This window comes from Bombus pyrosoma, linkage group LG13, assembly GCF_014825855.1.
Source record: "Bombus pyrosoma isolate SC7728 linkage group LG13, ASM1482585v1, whole genome shotgun sequence".
Lineage (NCBI taxonomy): Eukaryota > Metazoa > Arthropoda > Insecta > Hymenoptera > Apidae > Bombus > Bombus pyrosoma.
This window is the reverse complement of record NC_057782.1, coordinates 5,128,906-5,151,740: the sequence shown is the minus strand read 5'-3', so window position 1 is coordinate 5,151,740 and position 22,835 is coordinate 5,128,906. Positions and strand designations below refer to the sequence as shown.

At 36.1% G+C, this 22,835-nt stretch overlaps 5 protein-coding genes across 13 annotated transcripts; 4 read left to right on the top strand and 1 right to left on the bottom strand.

Annotated features, from left to right (window-relative positions):
* Positions 1–3,022, top strand: LOC122574060 (transmembrane protein 45B-like). Of its 5 annotated transcripts, XM_043741158.1 has the most exons (4): positions 1–232; positions 565–661; positions 731–1,787; positions 1,928–3,022. In XM_043741158.1, the coding sequence occupies exon 4, from the start codon at positions 1,969–1,971 to the stop codon at positions 2,728–2,730; it is 762 nt and encodes a 253-aa protein (XP_043597093.1). In that variant the 5' UTR covers positions 1–232; positions 565–661; positions 731–1,787; positions 1,928–1,968; the 3' UTR covers positions 2,731–3,022. The 5 variants fall into 5 exon arrangements, with proteins under 5 accessions (XP_043597093.1, XP_043597091.1, XP_043597090.1 ...); XM_043741156.1 differs by having other exon boundaries at positions 565–1,787; XM_043741155.1 differs by having other exon boundaries at positions 1–428; positions 565–1,787.
* On the top strand, positions 3,000–6,008 carry LOC122574058. Its single transcript, XM_043741147.1, has 7 exons — positions 3,000–3,137; positions 3,551–3,691; positions 3,753–3,922; positions 3,999–4,247; positions 4,329–4,489; positions 4,566–4,655; positions 4,718–6,008. The coding sequence occupies exons 1-7, from the start codon at positions 3,118–3,120 to the stop codon at positions 5,789–5,791; spliced, it is 1,905 nt and encodes a 634-aa protein (XP_043597082.1). The 5' UTR covers positions 3,000–3,117; the 3' UTR covers positions 5,792–6,008.
* Positions 6,009–6,754: 746 nt separating this feature from the next.
* On the top strand, positions 6,755–9,324 carry LOC122574059 (cysteine desulfurase, mitochondrial). Of its 4 annotated transcripts, none has more exons than XM_043741151.1 (11): positions 6,755–6,883; positions 7,037–7,149; positions 7,237–7,304; positions 7,365–7,481; positions 7,566–7,703; positions 7,786–7,991; positions 8,060–8,181; positions 8,249–8,406; positions 8,487–8,758; positions 8,823–8,912; positions 9,133–9,324. In XM_043741151.1, exons 2-11 carry the CDS (start codon positions 7,044–7,046, stop codon positions 9,194–9,196), a joined length of 1,341 nt encoding a protein of 446 aa, XP_043597086.1. In that variant the 5' UTR covers positions 6,755–6,883; positions 7,037–7,043; the 3' UTR covers positions 9,197–9,324. The 4 variants fall into 4 exon arrangements, with proteins under 4 accessions (XP_043597086.1, XP_043597085.1, XP_043597083.1 ...); XM_043741149.1 differs by having other exon boundaries at positions 6,757–6,883; positions 7,225–7,304; XM_043741150.1 differs by having other exon boundaries at positions 6,755–7,149.
* Positions 9,325–9,468: 144 nt separating this feature from the next.
* Positions 9,469–11,676, bottom strand: LOC122574061 (ras-related protein Rab-6.2). 2 transcript variants are annotated; one of them, XM_043741160.1, is made up of 4 exons: positions 11,523–11,676; positions 10,274–10,482; positions 9,840–10,084; positions 9,469–9,758 (listed from the first exon to the last, which is right to left on the bottom strand). In XM_043741160.1, exons 2-4 carry the CDS (start codon positions 10,451–10,453, stop codon positions 9,560–9,562), a joined length of 624 nt encoding a protein of 207 aa, XP_043597095.1. In that variant the 5' UTR covers positions 10,454–10,482; positions 11,523–11,676; the 3' UTR covers positions 9,469–9,559. The 2 variants fall into 2 exon arrangements, with proteins under 2 accessions (XP_043597095.1, XP_043597094.1); XM_043741159.1 differs by lacking the exon at positions 11,523–11,676 and having other exon boundaries at positions 10,274–10,621.
* LOC122574062 (COP9 signalosome complex subunit 8) lies at positions 11,254–13,638 on the top strand. The gene is made up of 4 exons (XM_043741161.1): positions 11,254–11,434; positions 11,545–11,615; positions 12,497–12,675; positions 12,895–13,638. The coding sequence occupies exons 1-4, from the start codon at positions 11,378–11,380 to the stop codon at positions 13,149–13,151; spliced, it is 564 nt and encodes a 187-aa protein (XP_043597096.1). The 5' UTR covers positions 11,254–11,377; the 3' UTR covers positions 13,152–13,638.
* The last annotated feature ends 9,197 nt before the right edge of the window (positions 13,639–22,835 follow it).

Sequence of the window (22,835 nt, the reverse complement as noted above, 5' to 3'; positions counted from 1 at the left end):
TTGGAATCAAAACTAAATTTTGCTATGAAATCACGCGATCGTAGCCAATTGCTTATATTATTTGCCATATAATTAATAATTATAGTTGTACAGTTAATTGCTTATCTGCATAGTGATACAATTAGTAATTATATATCAAATAATACTGATTGTCCGGGTTTCACCGGTAGGGGTGATATGAATGGAGACTCACCGTATACACGACCTGCTCATCCCGTTTTTACGCAAAAAGGTCTAAAATTAATTCATCTTCAGATTAATTTTCCTTTTAATCGCTGCTTAAGATCGACAAAAGAGCTTTGAAAAAAAATTGACGTGAGGAACTGAAAATCCTGATTAAAACTCCTGAAGATCTAAAACTTAAAAATTAAATAAAGTCTTAACCTAATTACAATTCTATGTGGGACCCTGCTTTATTAATTTTTTAAGTATATAAGAAATTTTCATTTTATAATTATATATTTTTATATCTTATATCTTTTAGATTTTACTTTAACATAAGATTACAGTTTTCAAACTTCCTACTTTTAATCAAATTTTTCTTCTTAATTAATAATTGTCTAGGCAAACTATGGAGAATACAATTGCAGAGATACTTACATTCTAGTGGCTTTTGAACTACTATTAGGTTCTTCACAGAGAATAAGAAGAAATGCAGACTGTAAGAAATCTGTAACAAGACATGAAATATTATAATTGTTGTTAATAACATAGTTGGTTGTTTCAAAAGATTCAAGTAGTAAAGGATGAAACTTTATCAAGTTTGAAGCTTTAGTAATGATAAAGATTGAAATTCTAATAAACTGTAATAAGTACAAGAACAGGAACAGGAACAGGAACAAAACAGATAGAATTGATGGCTTCAAAATGCGGATATCTGCGTTTAAAAAATAAATATGCATCTCATAATTTAATAAACAAAATTGATTGATGAAAAAGGAACATAACAATGAAATCTTTTAATTTGATATAAAATAATATTCTTGGAGAAACAGTAGTAATTACATCTGCACTATCGTTATACAATGTGAGACAACACAGAATTGAATTTTGTATTGATATATAATATGTTAAAATCCATATGCATAATCTATCTTATTTATGAAAATATTTCATATTTCGAAAACATAAGTGATTAGTAAAATAGTGCAAAATGAACTTTTTTGGAACATGGTGGTGTCATCTACCAGTAAGAAAATGTATTATTAGTTGGCATTGACTCAAGGACAGTAATTAGTACCGTTAGATGGCACAACTTTGTCCAAAAAAGCCATTTGCGCCGTGGTTTACAGTAATTACATATAATTAATTAACTACATACTTACGTAGGAAATCGGACTCGATACTATACAAAGAAGATTTCTGGGAGTTAAAGCTTTAATGCAATTCCTGGATAATTCAACAATTCTCATTATATACCAAGAAATTTGATTTTTTCATTTCGTTCCAAAAAGAGTAGTTCCATCGATTCATCGCTAGGTGGTCATAGTTCCAGAGTCCATGTCTCGATTTTTTACTTAAATTTTTTGTTTGAAAAAAAAGCTAATTAGGAGCATTAATGTGTGAATTTTTATGTTGTATATTCATAAATTAGCCTCTTAGCTTTCTTCCGACGTTTCTTTCAACCTATGAAATGCATGTATACAGATTTGTAAATTCAGCTCAATAGATCGAGGCGTCGTTCGAATAATATAATTTTTCACGAACTACGTTCGAAAATTGCATTCATTCTGAAAAACATCCAGGGTATAAATTTTATATGTGATTGCATAGGGATATTATATACAGTGAGTAATTAGCAATAAGTGTCTATTTTAAATATATTTTTATTGTCTTCTTTCTCAGATTCTTTACTTAGATCAAAAAGTATATTTTTTATGAACAATTTACTTTTTCAGCAGTTCTACAGATTTCATATATTTTACAGATTACTATCAAGAAACAGGAAGTCGATTTTACATATACTCCATGGATAGCTATTTACCTTGTATTCTCACCGGCTTTATATTTTATACCTTTGGCCTAAAGTGGTGTTACGAATATGCTAAGTATTGGGTATCTCTAAGACCTAGAGATGATCCACATACAACAAAGGGACTAAGACTTATAGAAAAATGTGAAAGACTTATACACAGACATCCTATAGAGGGAAGTTTAAAACTAATAGCGACTGCTGTAGGATTAGCTGGTACAATAACTGGTGGTCTGCAACAAGTTGGAACTGTTTCACCAAAAGTTGTACTTGCTACAATCTATTTATTTTTTGCATTCTCTGGCCTGGTTGATGTTTTAAATTTTTATTTTCCACATAATGTGAGCGAAGGATTAGTTAAATTGGCCCTTGCTCAAAGTTTCTTCATAGAAGGATTTCTTTTCTTATGGGGAAGTGTTGGAAGCAATGCATTAGTTGATAAAATTTTAGCACTAATAGTATGGACAACATCTTTGTCTATTTCTTTAGAACTTGTATGGCCCGAATTAAAACTTCTAAGAGGTTGTACAACATTACTCCATGGTGGTTGGATAGCACATGTAGTTCGTGTGTATCATACAGTGCCAATGTTACCAGAAGGTATTGCTTTGGTGTTTTCTTGGCATGTAGCTGCTGCTTCAGCTGTGACATTATGTGTAGTAGCAGCAACAAGAAGTTGTGCTCCCAAACTTATGATAGAAGAACCACCAGAGATACCTATTTATGATTATTGTCAAGAACCAGACCAGAGAATGTAGACCCCACATGTGAATGGATACAACTTTGTGTCAATTTAAAAATTTTTATAGTATGCATAAAAGTAATATTTTTAGAGTAGTATACTGTTAGTACTGTAGTGCCAAAAAATCAAACAATGTAAACTAATCACAATTTTTATATACAGTATTAGTATTTTTTTACTTAATATTTATAACTTCATTTTGTAATACAACGAACGATTCTATTTTTAACTACATTTATACAAATGCGATGGCATAAACAATTTTGTAATAACTTAAAATTGTAGGTAAAATACTCATTAAGAATTAAGAGGTGCCTTATTATTGTTCACTTATTTATTACTATGAAATTATGTAATTTTTTATCTTTTGTAATATGTTTTCTACCCTCCATAAACCTACTGCATGCTACGTGCAAAAATTACGTAAGTATATATTGTAAATAAATCATTTTATTAAACTTAATACAAAAATACTTAATACATAATTTATTCAGCATTTAATTGTAGTATCCATATATAAATTATAGTAAGCTGTAAAGTTTCCAAATCTTGAAATTCGTTTTAATACCAACCTTGACACATATATATCTCCATTAATTGCTTAGGGTGTTTTTATAACTAGCAAAGAGTAACTAGTGTTATTCTTTTATCAATATTCAATAATAACAATAAATGCTTCAATTGGTTAGGTTTTTAACCATAATATGATTACAATAATGCACTGTTTAAAGAATTTTTTTATTATTTGACTAATTTTTATCTACTATAAACTTACAATGTAGTGCAGTTTATAGTCAATAATCATGGCCTGAAGTTATTACACTTTACTTTCTAAGAAATCAAGAGGAAGAAATGGAAACAACAACAATTACAGAACCTATGGAGGAAAGTCCTGAAAAGGTTCAAACAAGTCCTTTAATACAAGTAGTAAGAGTACCAGTAAAACATGCTAACCTTGGGATAAGAAGCCATGCCATGTAAGAGAATAATACAAGACAAGAAAATTCCTTACATTACTAATAATTACTTATGTTTCAGGGATATGAGTACAATGGTAGAGCTTACATCTTTTAGCACACTTGGCAAAATACAACCTTTCTTAGTTACTATAACAACTACTGCAGCTTTGTTAGTAGATTTGCATTGTCATTTAACAGATAAAGAAGTTTGTGGCTATTTAGGTGGCCATTGGGATATTAATTCACACAGTAAATATTTCTGTAATGTTTAATGTAAGTTAAATACACATTTTGTTACTAAAACTTACTTTTTCCAATATAATAGATCTATCTATAACAACTGCCTTTCCATGTCGATATTCTGGTAAAGATAAATCAGCTGCAGCTGCAGTTGAAGCTGAAATTGCAAGGGCAATGGAATGGAAACGTGTGACTTTAGTTGGATGGTATCATTCTCATCCTAGATCTCATGCTTCCCCTTCCTTGAGGGATGTTGATTCTCAATTAGATTATCAAATAAAAATGAAAGGACCTAGTGATAATGGTTACACACCATGCGTAGGTTTAATATGCTGTATGTTTTCTTTGACAAAATATTATTTATTGTTTAAAATCTTGTGATTACGTCCAATGAATTCAAAATGATGGATTTCAGCTCCTTATAATACAGATGGCAGTTGCTATGAGTCAAATTTTAATGTTTTCTGGTCTTTACCGCCTCCAGAAAATCGGCCTCATGAATATCCAAGACCAATGCTTTTGAGTTATACATTATCTCAAGAACACTTTCTTTCTCAGGATACATTAGAAGAAATTGTAAGCATTTGCATAGTTCTATTCAATTAATAATCCAGTCAAGACAATTAATACATCTTTATGTCTATTATTTCAGAGAAGATGCATAGAATATTATAGAAGTGAAGGAGGTATTGATTTTACTACCAACTTTAACAATAATACGACTTATCTTGAACGTTTAAGAGTAAGTATATAAAAATAAGATTGAAATATGAGTACAATAATAAAATATATCGATATCTGAAGTGTTCTTTAGCGTCCAAGTTACCCGGTCGTAATAGATCGAACGGTACGTACTGGGATGTAATTAGAGAAATGATTTGTCCTGGCTCCGAAGATGGGACATCACCGGAATTTCTGGCTATGAAATTCCCTCTGGTACCAGTATCAGAATCACTTGTTCCCTCAGTTCCGCCAGGGGTTGGTCTTGCACCTAATAATGCAGCTGTCTTCCTTACACCTGTGAACTTCAAGCCTGATGGTTCAATAATTACACCTACATCAAAACCTTTTGTAATGCAACCATCTACTTCTAGAGATAATATTAAAAAGGATATTATAACTACAGACACCACATCCATCACGCAAATAAAGGATGGAAACTCTACATCTAAGCAACATATATCACCATCAGAAGTGATGCCCAGCTTTCAATCCGGGGAACTTACAGTTTCTGTAAAAAATACTAAATGCGATTACGATTTTGCGCCAACTGATTTTTCGAAAGTATCTAATCCTCTCGGAACAGATATTAGTATCAATAAAACGCGGTCATCCACAACACCTGATTTTCCTTTAGCCGATATAACACAGCAAATTTCTAAATTTTCAGACCTATCAAAATTAGCTAATTTTTCTACAGCGGATTTGGCAAAGCTTTCTGGTTTTCCTATACCAGATTTTGCGAGAACGTCATCGCCGTCACCATCTGCATATATGCGTAATATTGCAAATTTGTTTGGCCCAATTGGTAAAATCTCTCCTGCGAGAGATATCGAATCGAACGAACGAAAATCAAATGATTTTGCTATGGTTGATCCTATCCAGTCGCCATTCAAAGCAACTATTGGATCTTCAGAATCTTGTAGAAATTTTTCTGCAACTCCAGAGGACTACACAACTGATAGAAAAAAGATGGAAATACAAAACGATAACGCAAAACTCAATCGATCAAATGAATATCAAGGAACTGAAGATCTATCAATTTCTAAATCTGAATTTGGTGGGATGTTGGATATGACCACAATACATAAAAAGCAACAACAACCTCAGGGTGGTGACATTGGTGATTCATTAAATTTATCGAAAGATCGTCAGTAATTTTCCTACATGAATGATTGCCGACTAATCGGTATTTTACGATTATGATTATTTCAATACATTTATATTACATTGCTGCCTGTATTTTGTACTCTTACGTTTACTTGTCAGACATTTTTACATACAAATTAAATTATATTTTGTAATTCTAGAAATACTCAAATCAATACGATTAGTTTGTATATTTATTGTATTTAATAAACCGTTTTTTATCATTTTTTTCATTCATTTAGATACTTATATCTAACTCCACTTTCGTAAGGAAAGTGATATTTTACATATAAAATGTTAATATATTTCCAAATTATTATATGTATATGCAGTATATATGCAAATGGAAATATTTATGCAAAATCACTAACAATGATTGCGGAATCACGATCATGGTCGTGATCTAACTTCATTCACGACTGTGATCGTGACTTTTTTATTTTGAATGAATTTGTTCACTGTGATTGTAATTTTTGATTTTGATTGAATTATTTCTTATAAAATACCTTAACGTAGCTTACACAAAAATATCTGTACGTAATGTTAATTTAAACGTTATATTTAAATACGTTACGTTTTCTTCATACATATATCATAAATTTACTTTATTTAATATTAAAAATGAAGAATAATTCAATTTTCTTTTCTTTACAGATACATTAGTATCCTAAAGAGTAAAATATTAATTTTTCCCTTCGATTGTAAAATCGTAATATTCATTTGATATTGTTAATATGAAAAATAATATAAAAGATATTAATATACAAGTTATGTGATACGTGCAAAGAATAGTTATGTTGTTCACCAATCAGAAACGATCACAAAAAATTACAAATCACTGTGAAAAATCATTCTGATTGGGAATGAACGTAATCGATTCACTTGTGATTCATAAGTAGCGGTTCACACTATCTCTAAATATGCAGAGAGGAACCTCTCTAGTATATGTACATATACTGAGAACAATGTTGCACCATTTTATGTATTAGTTGCATAGCGTAGGTGTACGTACACATAAATCAGTAACTAATAAATTATAGATTTGTCAGAAAAAGTTATTAAGTATATTGCATTTGCAATTAACAGTTACAATTTACATATGTATGTACATTTACATAAGTTCTGTAAATGTAGCTAGATCGATTAGATGTAATTTGGAAACAAAACTATTCAGTAATACAGTTAGGTTATCGGTGATTAGAACATGTGTTATGAAAATAGAAGATAGTTGACATAAATTTGTGTTTTTATAAGAATTAATATGTTCCGGCCGGCAAGGAGCTTGTTACACTCTTTAAGTCGTATCAAAGAATGCCGTGCAGTGCATGTTAATAGTAAAAATTTATCAGAGATTACAGAATATGAATGTAAGGATTATTGAATTTTGTGTTATTTTAATATTTCGTTAATTCTTGTATGTGAATATTATGATTGAATTGTAGCTGTTATCTCAGATGAGTACAAAAGAGGACCTTCAGAAGGCAGGGCACTTTATCTAGATGCTCAAGCAACTACACCACTGGTAAATATGATGTGATGAATTACAATATAATTCTTGATATTTGAATCAATTATTAAATAGGATCCACGAGTATTGGATAAGATGATGCCTTTTCTTACGGCATATTATGGAAATCCACATTCCAGAACTCACATGTATGGATGGGAAACAGAAGCTGCTGTTGAACTTGCTCGTAAAGTTAGTATCATATATAACACAATGGTTTCTTTTCAAAGAGCCATAATCTGACAAAATACTAATCAAATATTTCATTCCAAATAGCAAATAGCAAACTTAATAAATGCAGATAACAAAGAAATTATATTTACATCTGGTGCCACAGAATGTAATAATATAGCTGTTAAAGGTGTTGCAAGATTCTACAAAGAAAGGAAGAATCATATTGTGACAACTCAGATAGTATGTTAATTATATTGAACTATTACTTATTGTACATTAACTTATTGTGCATTTATCATTATATATAACTTTGTCAATGTAGGAACACAAATGTGTATTGGATTCCTGTAGAGCTTTGCAAGCAGAGGGATTTGAAGTAACTTATATTCCAGTAAATGCAAATGGTCTTATTGATCTTAATCAATTAGAAGATGCAATAAGGCCAACTACTTCTTTAGTTTCTATTATGATGGTAAATAATGAGATCGGTGTGCGACAACCAATCGAAGAAATTGGTGCTATTTGTAGGTAAGAAAAGATATTATTAACTAATACTAAAAAAAATGTTGAATTCAATAATGCTATCAATTTTACAGAAAGAAGAAAGTGTTCTTTCACACAGATGCAGCCCAAGCAATTGGCAAAATTCCAATTGATGTTAATGCTATGAATATTGATTTGATGTCTATTAGTGGTCACAAAATATATGGTCCAAAAGGTACATCAAGATGAACTTTTATTATATATCTTATATTGAATATAATTATTATGAATGAAATTTTAAGGAGTTGGAGCATTATATGCGAGGAGGAGACCAAGGGTACGTGTAGAAGCAATCCAAAGTGGTGGTGGACAAGAAAGAGGTATGAGAAGTGGTACTGTTCCAACACCTTTAGCAGTAGGCCTAGGGGCAGCTTGTGATTTGGCACAAACAGAAATGGAGGTAATTTTAATTTTAAACTATATATCTGTATACATGTATATATATACTAATATTTAACTAAATTTATTCTTTTTTACTAGTATGATCACAAATATATCACAACACTTTCAAACCGGTTGATTGATAAAATAATGTCAAATTTACCATATGTTATACATAATGGAGATCCAGTAGCTTGGTATCCTGGATGTGTAAATTTGTCTTTTGCATATGTAGAAGGAGAATCTCTATTAATGGCTCTAAAAAATGTTGCTTTGAGCAGTGGTTCTGCTTGCACTAGCGCAAGTTTGGAACCTAGTTATGTTTTAAGAGCAATTGGAACATCAGAAGATCTAGCACATTCTAGTATCAGGTAAATTAATATGTTTATGATATTGTAATGCCATAATTATCCTAATATTTATTTATCTATATAGATTCGGTATTGGTCGCTTTACAACTATCGAAGAAATTGATTTTACTGCAGAAAATACGATTCGACACGTTAGAAGACTTCGAGAAATGAGGTACATCTTATTTAATTATAATATATTTATTTAATATAAAAGCACGGATGGATTACCTTATTGATATAAATTTGGCGGTGAATACGAAAAGCGCGATGCCATAATAGAACGGAGGGAACAAATTTATTACTGGACGTTTCTCATAATTAAGAACATATGACCTTAAATATTAGTTGTTATACATACTTAATAATACATATTTGAATTGCTTATTTTGTAGCCCATTATGGGAGATGGTCGAAGAAGGAATTGATTTGAAAACTATTAAATGGACTCAGCATTAGTGATGCTTTGTTACACAGCTCCAACTATGTGGATCTAATGTACAATGTTGACTGTGAGTCATATACATAGATTAAGTCTAATTAAGTAAAATATCTTTCAATATCTAATAAATGTTTATTTAAAATTCTTTGCTTTCATGACTTCTTTAAAATTTAACTTCAATTGTATATAAATTCTTCTAATACTTCCTTTACTCCTCCCATTTTTTATTTTAAGATGCTTTCCCTTATAGAAAATCTTGGCATTATCATTATTTGATATAAAAAAGTAATTTTACTCTTCACACTTTATTACTGTGTATTGAGTTATCCTAGTTATAAAAAATGTTGCTTCAGGATCATACACTTGTTAATATTTATTATTTAGCACAAACATGATGGATCAGCAGCTTCATCAATATACGAAATTTTAAATCTGTCTTTGTCCATTTCATGCAGTTCCATGCGTGATCTGTTAGCTTCCACTAAATGCTGTGCTATATCTTCAAACATTTCATGTATGCCTTCTCCAGTCTTACATGATGTCTTATATATACCAGAAATTAAATTGTGACATTGTTCACTGTAACAAATAATACATTGCTTTTTTCAAATATGTGCATATATGTATATTGCATAACACTTAGGTTGTCATTAAACTCACCAAAATTGTTCCATTTCTGCATCTGTAACTTGTGGAGCTGTGCTTTCCAAATCACTTTTATTCCCACACAGAAATATTTTTGCATTTTCAGCATATGTGACAATATCAAGCAAATGTTGAGATAAAAGATGGAAAGATGTTGAATTATCTAATGCAAAAACTAGTATAGCAGCTTCTGCAAATTTATAATAGCTTGATGTTACTGATGCAACTCTTTCCATTCCACCTGTATCCCATAATTGCAACTGGAATATAAAATAGAATTAAATGTATAATATAAATGTGAATAGCAGTATATCATATATGTAGAATAAATTTTCTATGTACATATATGATTTATTTATAAAAATATATATATGAGGAAAAGTGAAATTGTTCAGAATATATATAAATATACGTATATATATATATATGTATATATATAAACATGTTACTCGTATTCGTCTGTCTTCAACAACATATTCTTTATCGATATTATCGAGACCCAATGTCGACTTGCGATCGCTGCTCGTTACAAAAGTATTGTTCGCAAAACGTCTAAATATAGAAGTCTTTCCAACACCGTATTCCCCGCACAGAATAACCTTCTGTTCGGTTACTTTAACAGTAGCCATGTTAGGCTTATGTCACTTCGCCGGTCGTACTGAAATACAAAAACTGCAGCATCAGTAATAACAAATTATTATGTTTGGTATTTATAACATTTTATGCAATGGTCATTTGGCTGTATACAGTATACAGTCACTAACACGAGCACAATGACAGTCGTGACTATAGAAATATTATACCCGTAACGGACCATAAGATACAGCTACATAAGTACCATAAAATACCTATTCACATCGATACGGAGCAAAACAAATTCCGAGTAGTTTGTAGTTTTGTAATAAAACTCAATAATGTACTTATAATGTAATTTGAATTAAATATGAATTTAAGTAAAATTTAGAAATTCATCTCATTAGATGGTTTCTAACCTTGCAGCAACAAATATTATTATTTGAATTTTGTACAAGTGCTATGCAAACAATATTGTAACATATAATCGTAATTACTAGTGAAAGACATGATTTACTTTTATGATGACGTTTTATATCGATATTTTTATTTTAAAACAATGCAGTTATTCGAGAATTTTTAATAATAAGTTCTATTGGTAGTTTTTAGACAAGATTCGAAACTAGTTCGTTATACATATTATTTAAATACGTTTTATAGCTTTAAACTTCATTACATAATTCTAAAATTAAAATGATCTATATAAATTGAATTATCTAAATTTATGATTTAAAAAATGTATTTGGGTTTAAATAGAAATTAATTTTAAATTAGAAGTTACATAATATAATTTGAAAAGTTGGCTTGTCGAGTACTGCCATCTATATTGAAGTAATACAGGAATTGCCAATATAACCTGTATTCAGTCTTCGGATGTTTAGATTTCTTGTTTGACGTTGATTATTTCAATGTTGCCGCGTACTTTTAACACAATTGTTTCAGTATCGTTTTTTTCTCTGTGGAAATAACGAAATTTCATCATGGTGCTAAGTGAAGTGGATAAATTTCTCCAGGAATTAGAGAAAGCTGAATTGGAGGTAAATATATTTCTTGAGCAGCGTTCAAACATAGGTTATGCCGACTATTGCTCCGTTTTTCAGAAATATTAGTAAATTATATACTTACTTATTGCATATCATTTTCGCAGGCGCCTGGTGGAGTTGCATCACCACAAACTTATGCTCAATTATTAGCCGTATATCTTTATCAAAATGATCTGTGAGTACGACATGACTTTTGTTACTTTGCTTCCTTTATTTTTTAAATATCGCTCAAAAATAAGATAATTTATTTTATCTAAGTATATCATACATCTCATGATCCAAATTTGCAACATGTTGTACTTATACGTTTGTGTAATAAAATTATTGTTTGTATATATCGTGCTGACGCCATCTGCAAATTCGTGTTCATGCTTGCGAAATACAAACTTTTTTTAAATATATGATTTCCTTGAACGATAATTAAAATAAAAATTTGTTACTTATTTATTTGTGTATAGGTATATATATTTGCATTTCCTTGTAGATATATGATTAATGGCATACGTTTATATATATTTTATTGCTAATTTTTGGTTTGTTGAACATATTACTTAACCTACCATTTCCTACCATTCCATTTTCTTTATATATTGTGTTTATATTTTATTAGGGAACATCTCGTGTAAATGCATAATCGGTTTTATGAATTATGAGTTTGTTGATCGCATGACGCATTCTTTTATCATGCGTAAAAAATCATGGAAAAATAATTACATATTTATTATCGTAGCTTACTAATTTATGATACAATATTTATCCCATTTTATTATATGTATGTTGTTTGTTAACCATATACATAATTTTATGAATGAACTTATTTTTTTTAATAAATAACTCTTTAGAGTATAATGTTTTTATGTTTCAATGGTTCATAAAATTTATCCTTTAGAAGAATATCGTCGTATTTCTTTACTTTAGAGTTTGTAACAAACACTTCGCTTCTTACTCGGCTTTTTACTATTAACAATACTTCAACGACACAAATTCGTTCCTTATAAGACCTGCACGAGTGAGATTTCGATCCGTCTTTATTTGATCGAAAAATCGCCGTCGCAGATGCAACGCCAAATACTTATGGAAGCGGATACCAGCGGACTTGAAAAGCGGAAACGGAGAACTTGGCCAGATATGGGTGGTAGGACAACGTATGTGGCAGAGAGATTGGCCTGCAGTACACGTGGCCCTTAATGCAGAGTGGAGTGAGGATGTTTCTGACATTATGGCTGCTTTAAAAGGTATATGTCGTAGAATAAACAAGAAAAATAACCAAAGAACTATTCCAATCAGTTGAAGCTTTTTTCTCCATGTATCTATTTGAAAATGATTATTTTCTTAAAGAAAATTTTTTCTAGCTTTTATTTAATTTTTTCCAAAGAATCTTTATATATCAAATCTTACAGAAAAAAATGTCTCGACGCTTGTATCGAGATATCAATTCTAGATTGGTTTTTCAGATAATGTTCGAGAAAGAGCAATTATCTTAATATCCAAGGCTTATTCGTCATTGGGTTTAACCGTGTTCGCATCAATGACGGGCTTAACGTTGGAAGAAGCGCGTCGGGTTGCCATCGAAAGAGGTTGGACCGTAGATGGGACGATGGTGCAGCCTTGCAAGATTCAGAAAGAAGAGAGTAACCTCGCCCATGAGGTCTGTTTGACCGAGGATCAGCTGTACAAACTCACTCAATTCGTGTCTTTCTTGGAGAACTAAACGGGTAGGAGCGAGTTATCAATGACGATGCTCACGCAACATGAAGACACGAACATCGACAGTACTTTAAACTTAGTTTTACCTCGTAATCGTATTATATAAAGGAGGAAGTGCTTCAAAGGAGGCACCTGTGTCCTTTCCCTAAGTATATACCTCGGTCTACCTACGCGTTCTATTCAATCGGAAGACTCATTCGATGAAGCTCGCTGTAAGCATGGAGTCAACAACTCGATTAATCAATAACTGGCTGCTGTGTGCGAGGAAACTGGCATTTTCTAGAAGAAGCACTTTTTACAGGAGAGAAGATCCACGGACCGCATCACGGGTTTTAGCTTAATATACATACATACGTTCTGATCAACCAGTGTTCATTTAGAATTAAAACACCTGGGACGAATTATTCTGCTGTATAAAATAATAATCACAGATGTGATCAACTATGTTCTGATACAACGTCCGATGTGTAAAATGTTGCTTGCCTCTGCCATTCAATGATTTTCATTAACCATTTCGCTCCTTTCAGATTCATTCTTGCCTACAAGATTTATTTATTCTTTAAGTAATAATATTTTTATATCCTAATTTCTTTCTAATAAGTCAATTTCTTTATTAGTATCTTCAGAAGAGGACTGGACTATCCACTGATTTTTTAAATGCAGGTTGAATTACGTAACTAATACAAGATCTTAGAGCAATAAAGTCATGTTAGCTAGGGGAAAGGGTGATCTCGAAACGAGTGGCTTCGATCGCGCGTGAAAGCAAGCGGGTGTATCGTGCTCGGTGAGGTCGGTTGAAAAATCCGCGCGAGGAGATTCTGCCGCGGGCATTGCGTCACGCAAATCGAATCCTTACGGGTCGCGGACAGATAGGTATGCCCGGTTGCCTCGTAGCTCGTGGCCCCCGAGTAATTCTCTATGAAATCGATTCTGACCGTCCCGTATTGTAAACGCTGAATATGCACAATCGTATGGCGATTGCGTAACTTCAGATATTCTCAAAGAAATCGTTTCCACTAGTCAGCAGGTAGTCGGAGTGTGCACCCACCGTCATTGGTATCGGTTGTTCTTTTTTGGCTCCGCTATACTCTAGAAAGTTGTTGCACCGGTATCACCAATCCTACACGATACGCGAGTTTCATATTTTACATGGTATACGGCTGTTGCGCGTAAATTTCCGTAGAAATCGGCACGATACTCGAAAGCGTGTTATCTAGTTGTGTCCTTATTTAATCCCTTTTCTTTCCTCCGTATACAATCGATCTGTGTTTTTAAAAGCGTTGTACAGCAAGTAGCATTAGATTCACCGTGAAATATTTTTTTTTTTGTCGAAATATTTTTGATACATTATCGACGGGCAAATACACGTTTAAAAAATTCATTATTGCTGAATCGTGGGAAGAAACGAAAAGAAAAACCTGCAACGTATCTGAAAGGCGTTCCCACGCGCTCGTACACATCAAAGCCTATCCTAGCTGTTGTTTATACTCACAAACGTGTACGATCGGTATAGTAATCGGTATTGAAAAAAGCGTTCGGTCAGCGGGGGGTTGCAAAATGGTTAGAATGTAGTTTAGGACGAGGATGACGATGCCGACTCTATGCTACGTATAAGAGATTCGTTGCCACAGCATATTCTGTTCACTGTGCCTTTGAATAATGCAGATTCATCGTCGTTCGAACGAGCGATGATTGCATCGCGATATAGCGCCGTTTCTTCTTTGTTTTTTATCCTCCCTCTTCCACTACCTCATCATTGCTTCGATAGACAACGTGTGACTATCCGTCAAGGGTGAAGCAGTCTTTCGAATATCACTTTGAAGTTAGAAGAAACTCGTGGATAAATAGCATTACTTTAACAAGTTAGGATAAACAATGTAGATGTTGGAAGAAATGATAAACGGTAACGATAAACTTAAACGGTGCAAAGGAAGCATTCATATTAAAACGTGGAAGTAACCAAGTCGTCCAGCAAGTTTTTTCTCGCCTTCTTATCGAATTAACGTATTCTTTTGTCTTTTTTATCTCTTGTTGAATCTTACTTTTGGAGTATAAATTGACTGCTGAATATCGTATTCAAACATTCAGGAATGTTTTACGACAGATGAAAGTCTGATTAGAAAGAAAATTAACCGGATTCAAATGATCAGACGTTACTCCTTGAGTATCTGCACGATTTCTAGAAGCTTGTACGCTCGGTACCAACAAGTATTACTAAAGACGAGTACTAGTTTGCAACATAAAACGCGAAGGTGAGAGGCAAGAGGGAAGACCCGGGTTACCAGTTACCTTACCTGACCTCCCCTCGTAAGAGTACGCGCCGGTGACTCGCGTCTTCTTTCCCGAGAGTGTAGCTGTGCCGCGGCCTGTTGCGGTGACCTTTGCACGTCGCGGAAAACGCCGATGCTCCGTGAGCAGCAAGCGAGTGGCACGAATCGAACGCGACTAGTCGATTTCGAAAGTCTCATCGCGGCGGAAGAGCCGTCGGGGTGAGAGGACGAGAACGAAGAGGATGATGATAATGATGAAGAACAACTAGAAGGCCGATGAAGAACATTCCCCTTCGTTTAACTATCGACGTTCTTCGTTAGGTCACTGATAGACGTGTTCAAATGGAGAAGCAAGAGGGTGTTGCGACACCTGTCGTCCCCTTGTTTCCCGGGTACAAGGTCGTTGGAAAGCGTGTTTATACAGAGCGAGATAGTTTAAATCATAAAAAACTTTCTCTTTATAGTAAATTGATAAGAGGGGCGAAATGTCTCTGGAAACTTTTCCATTTGCTAATAGTTCATGAGAGGTAAACTTAATTTGTCGATTACAAAGCTTGGACATCTGTGGTAGGGTCTAATCCAATTATCTAATAGGGTGTATAGTGACTGTTGAATTGAAGAGTAAAATAAGTGTATCCTATAGAAGGATTGAAACTTTCGTCGTAATATAATTTGTTTGTTTAAGCAGTCTGGAAAAATGTGTATAATCATATCAGATATACACTTTTACTATCCCTGGTTATTACATTCCCGTGGTAAAGCGAAACAAGGAATCCGCTACGATGACAATGTTTCATCGCTCTCGATCATCTAGCCTGGTTCCTAGGTTGCGTAATACGGTAATCCACCTAGTTGGAGCTTGCATCTGAACCATAATCCATTGAATTTTTCTTTGTCGTTCGTACTCCGATTCCACCTTTCCCTTATTGGTTGACTTTCTTTCTCTTCCTCCATGCTTAATTTCATTAATTTGTCATTCTCGACTATGTACTTATGAGAAAAAACAGGTCTATCTGTTATCGAACCGAAAATCACTTGAATTGTCTGGAACAATAAACTCGACGGGCCACTCTCTGCGGGGGTTGTACCGTTAAGAGTACCACAACGTGTCTCTGGTCCGAGCAGAAGGAGAGAATAGCTAAGAAAAGAGAGGGAAAAGGCACAATTGAATGTTGGCGGATCCGTGGGCGGGACGCAGTTCGATTGTTTCTTTATCGCGATCATCCTCGCTCCTTCTTCTACGGCGGGGCAATGGCAATCTCACCACCAATCCGTGCAATCATTCGTGTACTCGGTAGATTTCTATATCGTAGCCTGTATCATTGTCCTTGTTGCGTCGCGCGACGCGTTGGTTCGCGCCGCGTTCTCGGTGGGTGCGCTCAGAATGCACCTTCTCCGCGGCATTCCACGCGGAAAGAAAACCGATCGTTACCTTTGCACAATTGCATCTTGCGGAACGTAACGGTGATCGGTCGGGGGATCATCGATTCGTCTCGATCAAGACACCCCCGCAGAATCTTCGAACGAGGAGTTTAACCAGCTGCTTAGTCGTGGCATTTCCAACGAGATACCAAGTCCGTGCTCGGGTTCGTGAGAAACGAATTTTGGGGAGCGTCCGACCAACCTGAATCCTAATGGAATTTAGAAGAACAATAACGTAGACGAATGATAGCTCCGCGCGCAAACCGTGGCCGTTTGTATCGCGCGTAGACTTTCAGTTCTAGATCCATTGTCTGGGAATGTCCGATCGAAGTATTCCCAACCTGAAATCTAATACGCAACAATGCTTTCCCGTGGCCCGCATTCGTTGGCCCCGGCCACCCCTTATATTGTATATACTTCGGTAGATTACAGTCGATCAACGATAATCGAATTACCCGTGCCTACAAAATATTCTAAATAAGGAGTATCACGCGGTTTTAGAAACGGATAACAGGCCGAGTTACGTAACGGGAATAAAAGAGGAAAAGAGAAACCGTCTCGCAGCACGACTGAATTTAGCCTGCATTAGGAATTCATGACTACCGAAGAGAAATTGGCGTGACGCGGCACCGTGACAAATACGCGGCTAAAGTTCTGGCACCCCGATTGACACGATAACCCTCTTTGTATTTGCAACAATGTCTAGTCGTGACTGGCTAGATTAAAAGCGAGAATCTTTGCTATCCTATTACTGAAACATCTTTAACTCTTTCGTGTATTTTTTCGAAACCCCACAACACCATCGTCTTCATCGTTTTGACTTTTACAGGCTAGCAACACGAGCCTACGGTTCGAAAAAGCAAGAGAAACAAATAACGTGAATTTCGTTAATTTCAACTTGGACTTTAGACTGGTGGAACTGGAGACGTCTAGACACTTGCGGCTCGAGTCAGGTAGAACTCGTTCTGCCGACTGGTCCAGCTATCGGTTCAAATCATTTTTGATGTTCGTATTACTTGTAGCGTTTAACAGCCTGCTTCCGCTTAAATATTCAAATCCACCAATTATCGCGGCAGATATACACCACGGCAATCAAAGTGCCACTACATCATCGAGAGAGAGGTAACTGAGAGGAAGCTGTGATCAGAAATGACTTCGAAAGTGTCTTCTTCTACTTGGAAAGTGGTTTAACGTTTCGTGGAAAGTGAAGGGGATCGTGTTGAAGTTGTTTAGAAATGTAACGAAGCTTTTCCAAGGGATACGATGTTCGAAGCTGATAACTCCCTTCCGTGGTTGCATCGGTGGCACGCCACAAGGCGGCTGCATAGCGCAGCGTGCGCGCATGGCGGGCGCAGACTTCTGGGATTTCGTAAGCGCGGCACTCTCGCTACTCCGGAGATAAAGAGAAATACCTGAGAAGGTGCAGGTGAGGTAAGGCGCAATGAGGCGGCGAGGGGGAGAGGAGGAGGAGGATAGCTTCTCGCTGGCGACCTAACACAAGAGTTGCAGAAAGAGGAGCGAGAGGGGAGAGGAATCGGCGAGAAGAAAGACAGAGGAGACCGTTCAACGGGAGAGAAGGCAGAGAACGGAATATGGGATCACCTAAGGTTAGGGTTCGCGATGCTGCGCCCACGTACCTATTGTCTCTAACTTTCGTGCGCTGCGGGAAAAAGGACGCGAGTTGCCTACGGTGTATAGCGAGCCGCGCCACGTGTATCGTCGACCCCTTCTAGCCATGGGATGCTCCGATATTCTGTTTCCTTGAGAGACAGAGAAAGATGCGTCTATGGTGCACGTGAAACGAACGTTAATCCGCTTTGAATCTTTTTTAACTTAATTTAATTTAAATTGGATTTTTTAACTTAAATACTATTTGATTAATTAAATTTCTCGGGGGAAAATTGGATGCTTGTAAAATGACGACAGATTCGTGTTCGTTTCTTGATAAAACAGCGAATGATTGAATTAATTATACATCGGCCGTGAAGGTCCAAACGTGTATTTTTATGACCGACACTTTCGTGACCGTTGAATAACTACTACTGATTATAATATTTCAATATCATTAACGTAAATCAAGACTCGTTTTGACAAACTCTCATTCCCTTAGGGGCTGTGCCACAAATGTGTTCTCGAGTTTGCAAACGATCGGTTGAGTGGTAATTTTCTATTTATCAGAAGCGATGTCGTTCAATGAAAGTCGACAGGTGTATAGTGTAGATAATGCTATACGAATGGATTAAGATAACGCATATTACATCAGTCGTTAAACGAGAATAGTATCTATGATTATGTATATTTCGGGTTGACGATCTCATGCTATTCTAATCGGTGACCTATCGATAAATCAGCTGCACTTCTTTTTCTCGTAGCCGATGCACATGAGTACGCTCTACATCGGTTCGCTAGAGGGAAGATTTTTAATCGCGACTCGTTGCTATTGGACGAAATATTGAGCCGGTTTTAATTCGGTTAGCTCGTGACGTCATTACCAATACAATTGTCATCGCGCGTGCCAAATTTGTCACCGTTACCAACGAGAGGATCTGATTAAATGGTCAATGGTTAGTCGTCTTAGCGTAACTTTTTCATTTAATTATCGTCATCGCGAATGCTATCGTTTTTTTTTTAGATTGCGCGCCATCTTCAACTCTGGCATGAAGAAAAGTCAGTCGATTGTAAATAATAAAACAAATTTCACTTTATACGCCATATAAATCAAACTTATCTGTGCTTTTTAAACGTTTGCCACATAACGTGACGAAACCTGTATTTTTATTTACGTTTGTTAGATTTCGTGGAAAGGTGGTCGGTAAATGTATAAATTCATAATTGCTACATAGAGCGCCGAATAAAATGGTTGGTACTGTAAGTTAATATAGTATTCATTGCGGTATAAAATTTATCTTTCTAATCATTTTTCCGATTTTTCGATCTTAATTAATATGGTTAGGCGACATCATGTGGCAGTTACAAGTTTTAGGTTTGCATATTGCATACGAAAGTTTTGTATAATTGAAATCTTTAGCAGAATTGTTTGCCTTAAAGAAAAATAACTTGAAAGTATCGAACGTTTTATTTTTATATGCTTGCTTTATTAACATTCTAGCTTTCTTTTAAGGAAAAGATATTAAAAAATAATAAGACTCGAAGTTAAAGACAGTAAATTGTTAACTGTTACCGATTTTTGGTATTTCTTAGTACAAATCACAATAGGGATTATAAATGAATAGACCGTTAGGAAAACTGGTGACTCTCTAGGTCTGTTGTGCCGGGTGGCGGCCACCAACGTTGCGCACGATTCTGCTCGATGGTTCCCACCTACCGTAGCCGCGCGATCGTCCGCTTTAAATGTATCACAGTTCTTTAACAATCGTTCCGAACCAACGTGTTTGTAATTAGACACGATATTCGTGTCAAACGCGAGCTCGAAAGACTTTCACGAAAGGCAAAACGTCGACCGTATGGTTTTGTAACTCGTGGCGATCATCCACTCTGATCAAAGTTGTACAGATTTTTACGTTCAGTCAACAAGTGTTCGAGTCTATTCCTCGGATACGGCCCGTTTTCTTTGCTCTTTCATATCACAAAGTTATATGAAAACGTTAGAAATTCCTTAGATTAGCGTTTATACACTGCACGTTGGAACACTGGTCAGTGTCATTACCGTTTCTCACGCGTAGGTGTATCTTCTCAGTTTCTTTCTCCTCCGTCGATTATCGATGATCAATTTCACGGCTGACCACAGTACGCCTATCATCGGTATACTTGCGTAAATTTAAAGGGTTAGAGACTTGGAAACTCCCATCGATGACGCTATTCTGAGAACCGTTAAGTGGTGAATGCTTACACATTGTTCGCCGGTGCTTCGATCCGCCCTCCGTTGTTGCGCTTGATTCTTTAAACGATCTTATTGTTCGGTTTCGCTCGCGTGTTACTTTTCATCGGAGAAAATAAATAGGCATGTACCATGCTGTTGCATCACGGGCAGATATTCCAACAAAAGTTTTTAGGGAGCGCAACGTTGGTTACATTAAGGTTTCGTAATCGAATCCTAAGTGCTAATCGAAAACGGAAAATAATTAGATCTTCCATTACTATGTTACGAATAAGATATTCTCTCGAGAAAGGAAATATAATACTGTTAGGTCTTACTGTTATCCAGGCACGATATGAAACCTATTACTCCAAACTAAGGTTTATTGATCAGTATGATAAAGCAATGACGAGTTGTGTAGAGCTATTCGTTGTAGTACACGTCATAACGTAAAATTCACAAGTAAATAGTTAATAACACGTGATGCGCTCTAGTACACTCGAATCAATAACACGAAGTGAGGATCAATTTCTAGTTTGTTTACATTCTCAATATGTTTGTCTTATTTACATTCCCAGTACCTATGTTTGTTTACCTTTTAGTTTTCTCCCACTCACTCACCAATGACGTTAATTTCGATTCTTTTCTATTGTCCCCATTTAAAGCGGCGTTTCCGGGTGTTCTCGTGCATCGCATCTGAAATCGCGGATTCGCATCGTGACTGGGCTCGCGGTTTGACTCTGCTCTTATCTGAGATCTAATCGGTTAATTAAGCTTTTAACGGGATGGGCATCGCGCGGTTGAAACCAAGGACGTCGTTAAGTCGCGAAAGCAACAAATTCTTCTTAATCTAGATAAAATTATTTCTCTCTCTTTACGAACTTTTATAATCCTTTGCTAGTGGAATAAATTATCTTTTCACGTCGCACTGAAATTATGAAGTTAAAGAAGTTTCGTTTCTTTCTTACATCCTTGTAACACCAAACGAAAGATATTTTTCCTTTCAATCATAGAGTAAATTTTCCCTGGATGCAGGCCGATCCTGTACTCGCTTCACCCTCGATATCCCTGCCCCTCTCTCTAATCGTTTACGCAGTAATCGTTTGTGTCCCACTTAAGTTGGATAGCGTGGGATAGGCCCTTGGGAGATGATAATTACACGTCGCGCTGCGGGTCGACCTACGGGCATGCCGGCACGACCGTATCGTACCGTACGTTACGGCCGTGCACTCTCACCGGTACTCTCTGTCCTCGCCTCTCTTTTTCCTTTCCACACTGGCTGTCCTGTTCTGGTCCTGGGAGCCACGGCTGGTCGGCTTAGAGGCGTTCGACACCGTGCGGTACTCTCTGTACTATCATCGCCGGCCGTTCGTGTCCTCGCCATGAGTAGTACCGGTAAGTACCGGGGTCGAACGCGCGCGCTGCACCGGTACGACCTCCGTATCGCACTATCGCCGAGCCCTCGCGCGAGTAACGTCGCGATTAGCGCGCATAATCGACCAGCCGGAGCGTGTCGATCTTCCCTCCTCTCTAGGAAAGTCCCTCGAATGTCTACAAAAGTTTCTTCATCCTCTCTTTTTTCTCGCTAGTTACGTCATTTCGATGGAAAATTCGAGTCGAGAGTCCTCATTTCCCACGATGTAATTTTTCTAAGAATTTCTTCGTGTGTTTCTTCGGTGTGGCAATCGATGTTTCTTTAATCCCCTTCGGGCCTCTACCTATGTATACATAATTGATCGCGTGATCAACACAGTCGACGAGAGGAGTTTCGGCGCGATTTTGAGCGGTCAGGATTGACAACGACGCCGGCGTCGTCGTCGTCGCACGGCATCGGTGAATTGGCTATAATATGATAATAGCACGAGGCACTCCCCACGGCGGGTCCTGTCTATATACGTTCGCCTTCGTCTTCGAAGTGAAAGGCGGGCGAGTCGCAGCGAGCACGCTAGTTTATGCCGCGCTAAGCCTATGTCTATGCCTATGCCTGAGCTATGCCTGAGCTATGCCGGCATGGCACAGTTGCCGCAAGGTCCCCGTCGCCCCTCATCGGGTCAGAGGTCGGCTCACCCACTCCCCTCCTGGCCCTTCACCTCCTGTCCTCCATCCTCTCGCCTCTCAGCTCTCTCAGCTCTTACTCTCCTCACGCTGATCTCTCGTTGTCTTTTCACTCCTCTGCCTC

Bases quoted from the DNA above. Each gene is read 5' to 3' on its own strand.
- LOC122574061 (XM_043741160.1), bottom strand. From the start codon at position 10,453: ATGGCTACTGTTAAAGTAACCGAACAGAAGGTTATTCTGTGCGGGGAA. The intron at 10,085-10,273 runs GTAACATGTTTA...TTTATATTCCAG, and splicing joins TTGAAGACAGACGAATACGA to TTGCAATTATGGGATACAGG. The intron at 9,759-9,839 runs GTGAGTTTAATG...TATTTGTTACAG, and splicing joins GCAGAAATGGAACAATTTTG to TGAACAATGTCACAATTTAA.
- LOC122574058 (XM_043741147.1), top strand. From the start codon at position 3,118: ATGCTACGTGCAAAAATTAC. The intron at 3,692-3,752 runs GTAAGAGAATAA...CTTATGTTTCAG, and splicing joins GGGATAAGAAGCCATGCCAT to GGATATGAGTACAATGGTAG. The intron at 4,490-4,565 runs GTAAGCATTTGC...CTATTATTTCAG, and splicing joins AGGATACATTAGAAGAAATT to AGAAGATGCATAGAATATTA.
- LOC122574060 (XM_043741158.1), top strand. From the start codon at position 1,969: ATGGATAGCTATTTACCTTGTATTCTCACCGGCTTTATATTTTATACC.
- LOC122574062 (XM_043741161.1), top strand. From the start codon at position 11,378: ATGGTGCTAAGTGAAGTGGATAAATTTCTCCAGGAATTAGAGAAAGCT. The intron at 11,435-11,544 runs GTAAATATATTT...TCATTTTCGCAG, and splicing joins TAGAGAAAGCTGAATTGGAG to GCGCCTGGTGGAGTTGCATC. The intron at 12,676-12,894 runs GTATATGTCGTA...TTGGTTTTTCAG, and splicing joins CATTATGGCTGCTTTAAAAG to ATAATGTTCGAGAAAGAGCA.
- LOC122574059 (XM_043741148.1), top strand. From the start codon at position 7,044: ATGTTCCGGCCGGCAAGGAGCTTGTTACACTCTTTAAGTCGTATCAAA. The intron at 7,150-7,224 runs GTAAGGATTATT...ATTGAATTGTAG, and splicing joins AGAGATTACAGAATATGAAT to CTGTTATCTCAGATGAGTAC. The intron at 7,992-8,059 runs GTAAGAAAAGAT...TCAATTTTACAG, and splicing joins GAAATTGGTGCTATTTGTAG to AAAGAAGAAAGTGTTCTTTC.